The 15,829-nt window shown below is 33.5% G+C and overlaps 2 protein-coding genes across 3 annotated transcripts; one reads left to right on the top strand and one right to left on the bottom strand.

Moving 5' to 3' along the window:
* Positions 1-3,218: 3,218 nt before the first annotated feature.
* On the top strand, positions 3,219-7,829 carry LOC101261177 (1-acyl-sn-glycerol-3-phosphate acyltransferase 2-like). 2 transcript variants are annotated; one of them, XR_011212203.1, is made up of 12 exons: positions 3,219-3,389; positions 3,644-3,766; positions 4,617-4,656; positions 4,767-4,840; positions 5,121-5,180; positions 5,677-5,754; positions 5,962-6,120; positions 6,341-6,466; positions 6,734-6,826; positions 6,937-7,023; positions 7,090-7,222; positions 7,329-7,829. XR_011212203.1 is itself a non-coding variant. In XM_004249151.5 (11 exons), the coding sequence occupies exons 1-11, from the start codon at positions 3,309-3,311 to the stop codon at positions 7,554-7,556; spliced, it is 1,149 nt and encodes a 382-aa protein (XP_004249199.1). In that variant the 5' UTR covers positions 3,223-3,308; the 3' UTR covers positions 7,557-7,829. The 2 variants fall into 2 exon arrangements, 1 of the variants encoding a protein (XP_004249199.1); XM_004249151.5 differs by lacking the exon at positions 7,090-7,222 and having other exon boundaries at positions 3,223-3,389.
* Positions 7,830-9,818: 1,989 nt separating this feature from the next.
* LOC101259895 (chaperone protein dnaJ 6) lies at positions 9,819-15,649 on the bottom strand. The gene is made up of 9 exons (XM_010313774.4): positions 15,350-15,649; positions 14,133-14,231; positions 13,940-14,041; positions 12,982-13,041; positions 12,793-12,899; positions 12,623-12,705; positions 12,279-12,369; positions 12,004-12,195; positions 9,819-10,357 (listed from the first exon to the last, which is right to left on the bottom strand). Exons 1-9 carry the CDS (start codon positions 15,482-15,484, stop codon positions 10,330-10,332), a joined length of 897 nt encoding a protein of 298 aa, XP_010312076.2. The 5' UTR covers positions 15,485-15,649; the 3' UTR covers positions 9,819-10,329.
* Positions 15,650-15,829: the final 180 nt, after the last annotated feature.

Here is a 15,829-nt window from a genome sequence, read left to right as displayed (position 1 = left end):
TAACATTTACTTATCTGAATTAGTCGAATCGTAGCTGAATATTAGGTTGGCAATCATAAACCTCACTCACTACTAGTCTACTTTTAGCCTTTATGTCTATATGACTCTAGAAGTCTTGTTTTATTACCTTATTTTATGAAAGAGGATTCATGTGATAACTTTTAACTTGACTTTATAAAAGGAACTTGACATTCAACTCATATTCAGTCGTAGTGAAGTGGATGAGATTTTTTTTTACCTTTAAAAATCTCGACATACAACATTTTTCTTCTTTAACGAATCTTACTGACTCACAAATCTGAATTAATCGGACCATCTAATTTGGTTCTTTGGCACATCCTTTCTTAGTCGCTTCAACAAAGGGAAAATTATTCAAATTGTTTCTCTTTAGAGGTGAAACAAAAATTATTCAAGAATAAGTTAGGTATTTACTTATAAAGTAATGGTGGAAATCAATCAGCTCCCCAACCATTACATGTGTTTCATAACATTACATTATATTTATTATTAGGAAAAATGTAATCATCTTTCCTAATCAAAAATCTAATTTTGAATATATGTGACAATGTCTTTTGCCAAACATCTTAATTAGTTCCACTACCAAACATATGGAATGTTATTTGCACAATTCACGGTATCCGAAAAAGCTTACACGCATCTTAATTGTTTCACGTGATAATTGACTACCTCTCACCAGTATCGTTACCAGGCAACTTGCCGAAACAAATGAGAAGAAATCACCCAGTACATTAGCCTCTCCTGGAATTTAAACATTAGACCTCGTGATTTTGCTAAGTCGCATCCTTGGGTGCATATTTAAGGAAATTGTAATTTTTGCTACTACTTCATGGATGATATAGAGGTGGAATTTGAGCAAATTACATCATATAATGAACAAAAGTTGGAATGAGATCTCTTTCCTTAAAAGAAATTGTGGTGTATCACACATATATTTGTGTATATTCTATTTTTATGGTCTATTCATCCTTTATTTTCACCATTCTACTTACATTTACTATGGGCTTAGCCTATGCCAACCCTACTTCAAATATTTGTAAATGGAAACATGTGAGTGAATTTTTAATCTTATTAATACACTCTAATAGCTCAAAATAGTCTAGTTAAATGTCTGGTTGATCACTCTAACTTATAGTGATTGGCCATTAAGTGTCAAGTCATTAAATGAGGTGCATATATTATAAAACTATTGTTACAATTAAATAACTTATTATAAGTCGAGTAATCATCCAAATATTTAATTTTATGAAAATTTTATAGTTTGACAGTGAAAAAGGAGAATATAATTTTCGTTTCGATTTCCAGTATTCAAAACTTAAAAAAAGAGAGACAATTAGCTAAAACAACGAATGAGATAATGTCGAAGTCATGCAAAGAATCTTTTTATAATATGTTTTATGTGTGTTAACTATTACCCTACTTATATAACCTTAGATTATTGAAATATTTTCTCAATTAGAAAAAAAAATGCCACTAAAATAGAAGTGCACTTTCTCCAAAAGGAAATTAAATTTAATTGAAGCTTTTCTTGAAAATATCAATAATTAGTTAAATCCATTAATTATGTACCTGCCAATTTTTTCTCCTCAACTACATCCATAAATAGGCACAATAAATTTTTATGATATCTATAAATATATGTCTGGTTGTAAAAATGATAATAGTCCCTTCATATTTATTTGTCTATTATATTTAGTAATATATGCTTATTTTTACTTGTTTAAACTGAAAATTCAAGAAATAATGAGTAAGATGAATGATAATTAAAATGATATGATAAAATTAAACTTTATTTATTGCTTCTTAAGAATATGTCAAATACAATACTCACGTGGTTATAAATATCGCATTAAGAATAAGTAGGTAAGTCATTAATATTCATATGAGTTTTAATTGCATTTAAAGATAAATAGGTAAGTCATTGAGTATTATTTTAATCTATTTTTAATTGTTATATATTTTTTTTCGATATTATTTGTCAATAGTTTATATTTTTAGGTGATAATGCCCAAGTACCTCTTCAATCTATGCCCGAAATCTCAGAGACACACTTATACTATACTAAGGTCCTATTACCCCGGAACTTATTTTATTAATAATTTTTTACCCCTTTTTAGCTTACGTGGCACTATCTTGTGGGTCCAACGATGATTGACTTTTTTTTTCGAACTAGTGCCACGTAAGCTAAAAAGGGGTAGAAAATTACATATAAAATAAGTTCAGCGGGGTAATAGGACCTTAGTATAGTATAAGTGTGTCTCTGGGATTTCAGACATAGGTTGAGGGGGTACTTGGGTATTTTCCCTATTTTTAGAGTTAAACTAGAAAAATTTTGACTAACATTTTAAGATGTATTTTTTCATCATATTAATATGTAAAAAATTGCAATTTATAGTACTTTTCATATGTTTTAGGATATCTAATTTTTTGTTTAAAATATAGAATTAATGTGATCTAATTTAATTTTGAAAATTAGTCAAATTGACTTTTGAAAAGCGCAACATGACAAACAATACCAGACGTAGGGAGTTTTTTTTTTTAAGTCAACGATTTAGCTAACGTTTTATTATGTATTTTCATCACATTGGTATACAAAAAATTGAAATTTATAATTTTTTTTATAATTTTTGAATATTTATAATTTACTTTACATTCGAGAAAATTAAAAAATGAACAAAAATGAGTACTAAATATTAAAAGTGTATTTTTTTAGGGATTACCAAAAAAAAAGAGTGAGGTATCAATTTCAATAGAGAGTATTTATTTTGATTTCGTTGAAGTTTGTGCAGCTTGTTTGGATGATTATTTCATGATATATTTTATCTTTATCACGTTTTAGTTTAAATATAATATTTTTAATTTATTTTAAATTTTCTTGTATAGTTAATTTCATTATTAGATATGGATAATAAGTCATATTTTGCATAATGATTCATTGTTGTTATTTTTACATTTTATTTTATCTTTTATCATAATTTTAATTTGTGTCTTATTTTTTATATTTATCCTTTTAAATTATTAATGTTCTATATTATATAACTATAAAAGAATAATGAATCTCGATTAAATTTAAATTATTGTTAAAAAGTTTCATATCAAAATAAATTATATCAAGAAGACTCAAATACGAGGAGTCTTATTAAAAATGAAAGAGTATTTACTATTCAAGCGATACCGATACAGTATGATATCATATATTTATTAGCCAAGAATATGTAACATGCAAAAGATTTATCATCTTCTATTTCACCATTTTCAGTCATTGAGTATCCCTTCATTCAGATCTCAATATGGCTATTGCAGCAGCAGCTGTAATTGTCCCTATGGGCATTATATTCTTCATCTCTGGCCTCTTTATCAATCTCATACAGGTATACTTTCAAAACCCTCACTTGGGTTTTTTTTTTTCCCTTTTCTTGTTTTGCTTCTTTTTTTGTGTGAATTTTTGGAAGTTTTGCATGATTTTTCATATGGGGTTTCTCAATTTCAAGTAAAAATGAAGTCTTTTGCTTATTTATCTATGAATTAGTTAAGTTTTATGGTAAATGTAGTACAGAAGTTTATTTTGCTATTTTGTTGAATGAAACATTGGTGAAATGGATTTTGATATGGTGTTGAATTCCAGGCTGCTTGCTTCGTCTTGATAAGGCCATTTTCGAAGAACATATACAGGAGGATTAATAGAATTTTTGCAGAACTTTTATGGCTGGAGCTTGTTTGGTTAGTTGATTGGCGGGCTGGTGTCGAGGTAATTCGTTTTGGATATTATATATGTTTATGTTATTTCGATATGTTTATCAATGAGTTCATTTGTTAATATGCCAAGGATAACAACAATAACAACATACATTATGTAATTCCACAATGGGACTTGGGGAGGATAGAATGTACACACACGTTATCCATATCTTTGTGGTGTAGAGGAGCTGTTTCCGAATGTAAATGCAAAAAGTTACAGTCTTGGCATGTAAACCAATTGCCCAAATAACTAGAAGCTCCGTTCTTTAACATTACTGGCCTGTCTTTTACTCATTGTGTAGCATTTGATATGAAAGTTATAGTGAAATTTGATATTACAAATCAAGAACCTTTACTAGATGGGAATGAGGACTTGAATTATGGATAAGGATTTGCTAAGATAGTTTCTTTTTCTGTTCCATGCTGCTATGATGATTATTTTCTCAATAATTCGCGATCCCAAAAAAGTAAGGAGAACAACAAGAGATTTTAAAATTGAAGCTAAGCAAGCATGACAGTGTTATGAAGGTTACCAATATGTGGGTAACTATGTACGATAGATCCATAGTTTAATCTCATTGATATATTTGTGTGCACAGCCATTAGATTCATTATGTTCCTTGCATTGTGGCTGTTTCCATGTTCTTAATATTTTTTGAGGTTCTCGCTGCTTTCGTGTCACACTTAACCCTCTGTATTTACCAAAACTCTGGGTTGATCTCCTGGGAAAATGGCAAAGGTTCAACTGATTTGAGATAAGATGGGGAATATTACATACTTTTGATTTGCTTTCTATCAGTTTCTTCTTATGTTTGCCACATGATACTTCTTTTCTCATTGACGAGTTAATCTGGTTGCAGATCAAACTGTACATGGACCCAGAAACTTTTAGGTTAATGGGTAAGTTGGATTCCATTTTCCATTTTCTACCCTACTGATGTTCTTAACGTATATTTTGTCAAGTTTCTTCAAGTAGTGCTTGTTCTTGCTGTACTGGTTGATCTTTCCAGGTAAAGAACATGCCTTGCTGATAGCAAATCACAGAAGTGACATTGATTGGCTTGTTGGGTGGGTCTTAGCTCAGGTTTGGACAACTATAATCACTGTTCGGTAATCTATTATGTCAAAACCCTTGAGCAAACTATGCAAATGTATCCCTGTGATACTTTTATATCCAACTCCATACACGTATATGTTCATCGCCTATATACGTTTTTGTTATGGATTTTTAACTTGTAATTAGCTAGTAATTTTAGAGGAACTTTACTTTTATTGCTTGATGGAGATGTGGCCTTTCAGGAGATTTACTAATAAATATTATCAATTGGCTTCTGTTTGTTGATTCTTGAATCCTTCAATTGCAGCGATCCAGTTGCCTTGGTAGCGCATTAGCTGTTATGAAGAAATCTTCAAAATTCCTTCCTGTAAGTTCTTTGAGTGAAACTTTTTCTTTCTTTTGATCAGTTAAGTGTTTGGAATGAATGTTATATATATTTCCACTCTCCGGAAAGCTACTTGCTATCCATTTCTCTCTAAATCTTAGTGTAGAGCAGCGCTCAGTTCCCATATCATCCTGCAATTGTTTTGTGATTCTGGAAGAGTAATGGCTTTGTTGTGTTTTTGGAGTTTCTTAAGTTCATTGTGCATAAAATGGAGTAAGAAAATCGCTTACAACAACAACAAAATACTCCGTGTAATCTCACAAAGTGGGGTCTCAGGATGGTACGGTGTATATAGAACTTACCCTGCCTTGAGGGTATCCGCATTTATTTGAATACGGTGGTATATTGTTAACAGGAAGGCAACATGATCTTAGCACTATTCTCTTGTTTTTGTTTGTGACCGCTCCTAAACACTTCTTAACTATTTTTCTTTTACTCAGTCTCTTTACTAAGGTCACCAATCTTATTCATTATGCAGGTACTTGGTTGGTCAATGTGGTTTTCCGAGTACCTATTCCTTGAAAGAAGCTGGGCCAAGGATGAAAACACGATAAAGGTATAGTTAAGCCTGATCGTTTTAGTCATTCATTGCACATTTAAACATACTCGAGCATCTTTGTATCCAAATACTTTCAATACTACAAAATGCATAACTAGATTTACATTTCTCTATAGTTTGGCTTGTTGATGAGTGTCCAGGATCTGTTGTCTTTGTTGATTTATAACTAATTGTAATTTGACACTTATGGGGTCAAATTTGCAGTCAGGTCTTCAACGGCTACGAGATTACCCTCAACCTTTCTGGCTGGCACTTTTCGTTGAAGGCACTCGCTTTACACAGGCCAAGCTTTTGGCTGCTCAAGAATATGCAACCTCAGCAGGGCTACCTGTTCCGAAGAATGTGTTAATTCCTCGTACCAAGGTGAGCACCAAATGTTACCTTCTTTTCCCAACTAAATCATATTTGAAGTAGAGTTTGTATGTTGTATCATTGGTAGGCTGATGCCTAAGACAAATCATCAAGAGATTCTCTTTAAGTTTGTAATGGATCCTAAAGTTGGTAGTGTTGTCACATATTGCCTTGCTAGCTATTATGAGATTGTATTAAAGAAACCAAATGTCTATTTATATGGTAATTTCAGGGATTTGTCGCAGCAGTAAGTCATATGCGCTCATTTGTTCCAGCTATTTATGATGTTACATTTGCCATGCCTAAAAGCTCACCAGCGCCAACAATGTTGCGTATCTTCAAGGGTCAATCTTCTGTGGTAAGCAAAACTATCAATAACTTGGAATTCTGGTATCATATCAAACAATCCGCAAGTCATTTATTGCTTCAATATAACAAATTATAACTGTCTTGGCACTATGTTAATCTGAATAAGTTAGTTTATCCATTGTTAATCAATCGATGACTTGATTGTTGGTTTCATGCTTATGAGTTGGGGAACGATTAGGACGTAAGTATAGGCTCATTAAGATAGCAAGAGGAAAGGTGTTATGTTCAGTTTCAATGTTTATTTGTTATGGTGCAGGTTCATGTGCACATCAAACGCCATGAGATGAAAGATCTACCAGAAAATGATGAAGCCACTGCTCAATGGTGTAGAGATATCTTTCTAGCAAAGGTTACCTTTCTTTCATGTTGAATCTACATAGGAAACGTCTACTGTATCTCGAGAACCTAGTGTTTAGATGGGCATTATATAAACTGTTTCTCGTTTAATCTTTTCACCAGGACAAACTGCTGGACAAACATATTGCTGAAGACACTTTCGGAGAACAACAGCTGCAGAATGTTGGCCGTCCAGTGAAATCCTTCGTGGTAAGAAACATGCTAGCTATCTATCTTCTCTACTTAAACGTGTACCTAACTCACACATCACACTAGAGGCAGATGTTTGAATACCGACACCAGGTTGATCTGCACCCAGTACATTCAACGCAGATCACAAAACAGTAGATATGGACCATAACTTCAAATATCAAAACCCATACAAGGATCCGCCTCTGCTTCATGACAGGCACCTAACCTAATCCACACATCATATTTTGCGCTCTTATCGCTAGACCACATTTAACTTCTTTTATTTCTCCAGCAAACTAATTTGATCTTTTCCAAAATAACAGGTTATTGCATCTTGGGCATGTATCGTCTTATTTGGTGCTATAAAATTCATACACTCAACAGCATTACTGTCTTCATGGAAGGGTGTTGCAATTTCAGCTGCACTGTTAGCTGCTGTTACACTACTTATGCAAATCTTGATTAGATTTTCTCAGTCAGAACGCTCAACACCAGCCAAGCAAAGTACTGTGAATCAGCATTCAACAAATGGACAACAAAAACAACACTAACACACATTTCTTCACATCTGAAAACAGAGATTACACCTGCAAATTTATAGCATTTTAGTCCTTCATCAGAAACAGATTATGCAGAGCAAGTTACACGTTCCATTTCAAATAGTTAAAAGGGTAAATCTATCGTAATATTAGAGCCTTATGCATATAGTTTCTTACTTTTGATATTTATCGTGTCTATTGTGTTTCAGTTACAGCGTTATTTTTTTTGTTACTATATAACTCTACTGTTTTCCTTAATAATAATAATAATAGACATGTTCTCTACTCTGTTGTGTTCGTTTCTTCGATAACTACTTTGATTTGCCTTACTCGCGAAATTTATAACATATAATTGAAAAATAATTTTATTTCAATTTGTATACATTGACAAAGAATTAAATCAACGAATAATAATTAAATTCAAGCATGAAAGCATTTCAGAAATTCACAATCATCTTCAAATTCAATGCTTCAACAAAGCGACGAGAGAGATGAGCAAAGACATTCCAATAACAGCACCAGAAACTGGCAAAGAGAATCCAGCTCCGGCATTCGGCGACGGAGCCGGTGACATTTCAGGCACTTGTGCAGAGACAGCGATGGCGGCGAAAATCACAGCGAGGACAAAAGTCATGAAGATGCTAACTTGCGCCATTTTCGATTAATCTAACAAAATACAGAATTAAGCTGAATCAGAGGAATTTTTTAATTGCTGTTGGAGATTTATGGAAGGATGAAGAGTATTTATAGGTAGTGAATCGAGGAAAATGAGGGCGGAGAAGCGGACACGCTGTTGAAAGAGTCCAACTCAGATCAGTGTTGGACGGCGGCAGACGGTGGTGCTAATGATTGGAGGAGATCGTGGGCGGTGGCTGATTAGGTTCTGTTTGGCACATGGTGGTTGACCTATTCATGTTCTATGCTGAATAATGTCATTGAGCCATTTGGTTCACTTAATAATTAAATTATTTAAGCATAATTAGGTGGGCGTCGTATGGTATATATTAAAATATTATAACATATTGAAATTCTTAGTATCATGATTTTAATGTTATGGTATTTGATGTGGTATATGATCTACATATCCGAAAGTTAAAACTTTGACAATTCTATTTTGATTAAAATGTATTTGTATTATAATTGATTAACAAAAATAGTTGTTTATTCTTCATTTTACAAATATGTATATATAGAGAGAGAGAATGATACAACTGAGACCTTTTTTTAAGGGAAACTTTCATATATAGCCACTTAAAAATAATTAAATTACTCTCCATAGCTATAATTTAATAATTACAATTCGTAGCTACATGTTATATGGAGGAGAGAGACGAGTGGATTGAGAGAGAGGGGGGGAAAGAGTGGGAGAAAGGTGAATTGTATATGTATATTGGTTAGATAATTGTATATTATATATATGTATTTGTATATGGCAAGAGAGATTCGGAGAGGGAGGAGAGAGGCAAGCGAGATCGAGAGAGGGAGGAGAGAGGGCGAGAGTGGGAGAGTGGAAGAGAGGTGAATTGCATATGTATATAATTGTATATTATACATGTGCATTTGTATATATGGCAAGCGAGATTGGGAGAGGGAGGAGAGAGGCGAGCAAGAGAGGTTAATTGTAAATGTATATAATTATATATTATACATATGCATTTATATATATGACAAGCGAGATTGGGAGAGGGAGGAGAGAGATGAGTAAGCTGAGAGAGGGAGGAGAGAGACGAGTAGAGAGGACAATTAGTGGGAGAGAGGTGAATGTATATGTATATAGGTTAATTATATATTATACATATGTTTTTGTATATCATGATGAATTATACATATATAAACGTGACTAATTATACAAACCCGACCTCAATCCACGTAATTAATGTATAATGTTATTAGCGAGTGGTAATTATACCAAACTATAGCTATGATGACTAATTAAATAATATAAGTTTGCTTAGCCGCGTAATTTTCTCTTCTTTTTTTTTAAATTATCGAAATAATACACTATTATATGAGTATATATTAATTGAAGTTAAGCATATTATGGCTACCAATTTACCATACCATAAAACACCGAAATCGAACTTCAATATACTAAACCATGCCGAATTAAAACACCGAAATCGAACTTCAATATTATGATATAATGTTTTAACAATTGAACCGTATTTTATCATATCATGCCCACCCCTAGGCATAATACATAGAAAAATATTCAAATTTGGCTTTTTACGGACAAGTAAACACAATCGACGTACCGCTAAAATTGACATCAGATAACTGAAGTAGACTTCATTCATTTGAAACATTTGACACACTTTAATGCCTGCTATGTCATTTTGACATTGATGAGAACTATGAGATTATATAATCTGATATTTAACAACATACTTATTCAATATATAATCTGATTTCCATGTTTCCATCTACGCTAGTCATAGAATGTTGAACTAGTGTACCAATTGGCAAGACCTTAAATTTGATTATTTCGGACATATAGTCGATGTATTTACCTTCCATCTCTCTCGACGTGTCTAGTAGCATCACACCTGTAAATTCTTCAGGATCATCGTCTTCACGATGTTAAATAGGGATGTAATCGAAGAGCTTGTAAGGGGAATTCCACATTTGGTTTCACAAACAAGTGACTGAAATAGGAGCACAAGAAGTGAAGAATCTAACAGCCGGGATGTCAACGGAAGAAGCCACCCCAGCAGCCCATAATTGCTTGACACCATGTATTAACAAGTCTGGTTTTTGAGTTTCCAAGATGTTGAGCAGATTTAGTTTAGCCATTTAGAGAGCTTCTCGAAAGGCTGAACGGAGATGCTTACAAGTCATTATCTCTATAAGCATTACATTGTTTAATATGTCAGATAGTTTGTGAACTTGTCTCTAATGTTACTATATTATATACATTGTTTAAAGTTTCTAATCTTCTTATTCCTCAAGAAGACAAGTTGATCTAAAATAATATTTCCTTTAAACTGCAAGAAACATTATAAGTTCTAGCTACAGGACTCCAATGAAACTTCCTTCGAGTTTCCCTACTTGGCTTTTAGTACCTATGTGTACCAATTACATGAACATTAGCTTTGTTTTATCCTTCATGTTTCACCCTGTAGCTGAGTTTTGCTCTAATTACCCAAAAGAACAGCTCAAAGCCTTGTTTTTCTTTAGTTTTCGCCTTTACAGGTTGTTAATTTCCAGATTATATAAACTATAAATGCACTTTTTTCAGGTATAATCACCTTCTTAAATAACAGAACAATCACTTGCAATAGAGAATGAAAAAAAAAACAAATGGAAATAAAGAACCAATTTTTATACTCCAAAACAAAATTTTATAATCAGAAAATATATACTGCCAATAGATCAATCTCAATACATACGGAAAACACCTAAATCCATAAGAAAATCAATAAACACTGGTCTCACAACTTAAAAAAAAAACACACAATCACCACTAAATCAAAATTCTAATGCCTGAAGATAGCAGCAACACATAGAATGAGAGAAGTTCCAACTAACACACTGGAAGACGGCAAGGAGAAAGCCGCACCGGCGTCAGGTGCCGGAGCTGGAGCTAATCCTAATTCCTGAGCCGAAGTTTCAGTCATAGCTGAGAAAAGAGCAACGATGAATACAACGAAGAATACGTTGATAATGCTAGATCTAGCCATTTGATAAACAGATTTAGTAGGAGAAAAAGTGACCGGAGATTGATCGGCGAATGAGTTTAGAAATGAAGAAAATTAGGGTTCAGATGTGTGGAAATAGATCTGAAGAGTTAGTGGATTTATAGAGGGGGGAAGGAAACAGCTGTCGACAGAATATTGACAAGTGTAGTTTACCAAACGAAAGATATTAAACAGCTGGGGAATGTGAAAGCTGTAAAGTTCAGCATAACCTATTTATTTGTTCACATTAATTGCTGCTAATCATTTTAGGCTCTCCATTATTTTCGAATCAAGACTCCTAAATAATTTAAATTTTCACTAGGTAAGACTTTATTAAAAGGTAAAGTATCTTTATAAGAATTTTTGATTAATTTAAATTTGTATTATGAGAAATTCGGACTAAAATTTTAATAATCATTGGTATTATATGATTTCAATAATCGTTATAATATTTTTCCATTTTTGCCAGCCATTACAACTAAAAAAGTGAATTAGGCGGCCTAATTCCCAAAAGTTACATTAAATCATGATATACTTTTCCTAGAATTTGCGTTCCTTACTCATGTAATTAACTTGTCTATTTTCATTTGTCTTTAGTCAATGAATTAGTTCATCTGTCAACTGAATTAAGAGCTTAGTCTAAAAGTTGATGTTTTAAGCAAAGTAGATATACGATTAGCAAAGAAGCAAAACCTAATACATAATGGCTAAGTACAAGAAAACACAGGATAAACAACATTTTGCAGCATGGTGTAGAGGTTTTGCATTATATAAAAATTTACTTTCGCTTAGATTGCCTTTTACCCTCCAGTCTTCTTCGAGCAGCTTCGAATTCTTCCTCACTTGGCTCTGTAGCTGATGGATCCCCACCGTATTTGCTAGCCAAAGATGAGAACATAGAATTCATTTTGCCCCTCCGTTCATTTTGTCGCTGAGAAATAATAGCAAACAAATCGTCTGGTTCTTTCTTTGATCTGCAACATTTCAATTTCTCCGATTATAGCACTTTCAGAGTTTCAGTTAGTGATGATGCATTATATGATATAAGAGGACTCACTTTTGTCTACGTTTCAATGGGCTTGTAGGCGGTTTTGTTTCAGACACTTCCTTTGCCCATTTCTCATATGCTTTGGTCGACTTTATTTCCCCTGTCAATGCAAAAATACAAGTGTCAGATCACTTCCCAGTGAAGAAAGAAACAAAGTTTTACGAGGGAAGGCTTTGTGCAACCTCAAAAACAACTATTGCTAAAGGAGAAAAGGGAACAGGAACTTAATGCAGAAAACAGTTGGCTAAACACGTTCAGATCAAACCCAACACATCTATTCCATAACTGTAAGGGCATCATAGAGGACGAATTGTGATGTACGGATACTTAATAGGATGGAAGTTAAACTCTACCTGCTGCTATAGCTTCATCCAGCATATCTTTGAAGCGATGTGAATCTAATTTGACATCGGAGCAAATCATGGAGCAAAAGAGCCTGCAGAAGATTGCATATTATGTGGCGACCTAGAAATCAAAGTAATAGAGAGGAAATAGCAAATTGCATCTCGCTTTCAGCTCATACCTCTTCATTTTACCCTTATACTTCTTGTATAGATCAATCAAGTCTGTCCTCTCCGACTCAGATCCTCTATAACTAGCTTCAAACTTGTCAATATCCGCCTCGGTTATCTGAAAAAGACATATACGTTCCTCCAATGTTAAGAGTGTCTACTACTCAATTAATGAAGTGGAGTAATTAGTTAACTGTTACCTTTGGATGCATAGCTCGGAAAAACTCCTTCAAGTTATCAACGACATCTCCTGCCAAGTCCTGTTAAAAGGCAGATGATAATAAGAACCTTTTTTTCTAGATAGGTACCAGTTAGGTGAACCCAATTAGTATTTCAGCCAAAAAGACCATTCTATTATCTATTCTTGAATTCATATTGAAAAGCTTGTTTACTATCGCTGCAGTTTGAGAATCCCAATATATAAGAGTGATATTACAACGAGTTTGACATCAGTTATACTTGTGTACAAGCTAGATCAACATAAAATGACACCATACATGCATGTCTACTGTAACATTAACCTTGTTGTGCACAGTGTGAAAGACTAAACCTATATGAAAAAGATATGCATAACACACAGCCAAACATTATGTTTGGTTCAAGGAAGGGGAGAGGAAGTTGATTATTTCCCCAAGGGAAGATGGTCATCCTTACCCTTTGATTGGTATACAACACAAAGGAAGTTAATCATGTCTCCTTACTCCTTCCGTTCCCTAACATGGAGGGGCCAAATAGCACTCCCCCTTTCTTTTACAATCCAGAAGAAATGAAGTCAAACAGCACAGCACTAACTCCTTTTATTCACCCTCACTTGCCCCCTCCTTTTCACCTTAACAATAGTAGGTTGAGATAAAGAATTGGCTCGAATATTAGTTTCTAGAGAAAACGGTATGGTCAGATTTAAGCTCTACTCTCTAGAAGAGAGTTGATACCCCCAAACACAGCTCAACAGTAATCTTCAGAAACCATTACATGATAGAAACAACATTTTGGCTCACTGTCAAAACAATGAAACAACCTTTTTACTACTATGCACCATCATATGCAAAAGGCATAAGTAAGAAGTTCCAACATACTGAAGACGCAAGAATTTTCAAAATGTCATCAAAGTTTGCAAAGATCACAGGAAGAAAAAAAGGAATCACAGCAATGACTCACAGCATCATCAACACTGCCAGTCTGATCATAAAGAGCTCGTTTCTCCTCATCTCCAAGAATTGATATCACCTTTTGCAACTGCTGAAATTTCTCTTTTGCTTCCTATAATGTAAATTTAAGATGGTTCATCTTCAAATTAGCTTATGTATACAACAAACTAGGGCAAAACATACTCAATCATATAGCCATTTACCTCATCATCAGGATTCTTATCAGGATGAAGACGCAGAGCCAGCTTGTAATATGCCTTCTTTATTTCCTGCTGGGATGCTGTTGTTTCAACCCCAAGAATCTGCAAAGTAGATGCCTTGTTAGTATTACATCTCTTCATTGAACAAATTAAACCACAAACTGCAGTAACTTAACACCAAAAAGAAAAGAGTGTACTTAGTTTGTGGAAACATCTCTGAAACCATTATTCCATGGGCTCTACTTGTGAAAGTTTATTTATATGACTTCATTAGTAAGCATATCACATGTCTATTCTACAGTTATGCATGCCAGTATTTACATAGTATATATAGAGGAATTTATCTTAGAATTCTCCAATCAAATCTGTTTCATATATATTTCTTTTTGCATACTGTAAGCAATAGCAATTAATACCCCCATATCCAACAAGACATCCAAAAGTTGCAGTTTGAACAAAAATCCACGTAAGGAGTCACTAGCCAGTGCAGCGGTGCTCAATCATTACAACTATGAACTCAATGATCTTTAAGGGAAAATGCAGCACTAAACTAGTTGGCACTTCACATACTTCAGATAGTTCAACATTCTTTGTACAGCTACAAAGAAATCAACTTGGCAGTATATATGAATATAAAATAAATACATGAATATACATATCTATAAAGGGAGTTTATCCTAAAGTTTTCCAGTCTAATTCGCATGATATATTTTTCTTCTTGTATAGTTCTTTTGTAAACTATATAAACCAAAGGATTTGCTTTTATGCTATTTGACACTAATGTTATTCAATTAAACCCCCTTCCCACACACACTTAAGCTCCACCACTGAGTAAAGTTCATAAGAAATTTGAAGCTTTTTCACATCAAAAACACATTGATCAACTTGTTAGCCAATCTCATTCAATACAAGTACAAGCACAACATTCTTCAGGGTCAAATAAAGAGGGCAAATTGGTACAGATCTTCAACATCGGGTTATATCAACTCAAAACACTACAATTACTTGGAAAACCCCAATCATGATAAATCTAGAATATAATTGAAATACAGACATAAACCAAAATCATACATTAAGACAAACTTCATATCTGCTACATGCACATACAAACATATATATACATATATATAATTTGCGCCACTAAAGTTACTAGATCCAACTCCATAAGGTTTAAAAAATCGCTTGAAATTATCAACTTCAGAAAGGAAAATTACAAGTACCTCATAAAGACTCTTTTCGCTAGAAGAAGATCCGTTCATATTCTCTTCATTTCCATTCATTTCAACGTCATCGGAATCGGCGTCTTCTTCAAAATTCTCCACCGGAACCCTAGCCTTCTTCTTTCCCTTTCCCATACGACAAATCGGAAGATACTTACACTACTTGAGCACGCAAAAGCAATCGACAATTCGCAATTTGAATGCAATTTTGCTAATTTACTTGCAAATCAGGACTTTATAAAGGGGAAGGATTCCCGCCATTTGATCCTCAAGGCCTTCGAGTTCCCGCCAGGGTACACTAGAGATTTATGGACGGTTAAGATCTTGGCCACGTAAGGTATAATACTTTAGAATCGTTCGATTAATTTGAGTGTGAAATATTTTTTGAAGATATATTTGATGTTTAACAATATATATATCTAACAATAACATACTTAGTATACGTGCAATAATGAAATACTTTTTTCCGTTTTAAAATGA

This window comes from Solanum lycopersicum, chromosome 10, assembly GCF_036512215.1.
Source record: "Solanum lycopersicum chromosome 10, SLM_r2.1".
NCBI lineage: Eukaryota > Viridiplantae > Streptophyta > Magnoliopsida > Solanales > Solanaceae > Solanum > Solanum lycopersicum.
This window is presented reverse-complemented; position numbering and strand designations above follow the sequence as displayed.

Coding starts and splice junctions, on each gene's coding strand:
- LOC101261177 (XM_004249151.5), top strand. CDS start 3,309: ATGGCTATTGCAGCAGCAGCTGTAATTGTCCCTATGGGCATTATATTC. Junction 3,390..3,643: donor TCTTTATCAATCTCATACAG/GTATACTTTCAA, acceptor GTTGAATTCCAG/GCTGCTTGCTTCGTCTTGAT. Junction 5,755..5,961: donor AGGATGAAAACACGATAAAG/GTATAGTTAAGC, acceptor TCAAATTTGCAG/TCAGGTCTTCAACGGCTACG.
- LOC101259895 (XM_010313774.4), bottom strand. CDS start 15,484: ATGGGAAAGGGAAAGAAGAAGGCTAGGGTTCCGGTGGAGAATTTTGAA. Junction 12,706..12,792: donor TATAAGGGTAAAATGAAGAG/GTATGAGCTGAA, acceptor AATCTTCTGCAG/GCTCTTTTGCTCCATGATTT. Junction 10,358..12,003: donor AAAAGGCAATCTAAGCGAAA/GTAAATTTTTAT, acceptor ATCTCCGTTCAG/CCTTTCGAGAAGCTCTCTAA.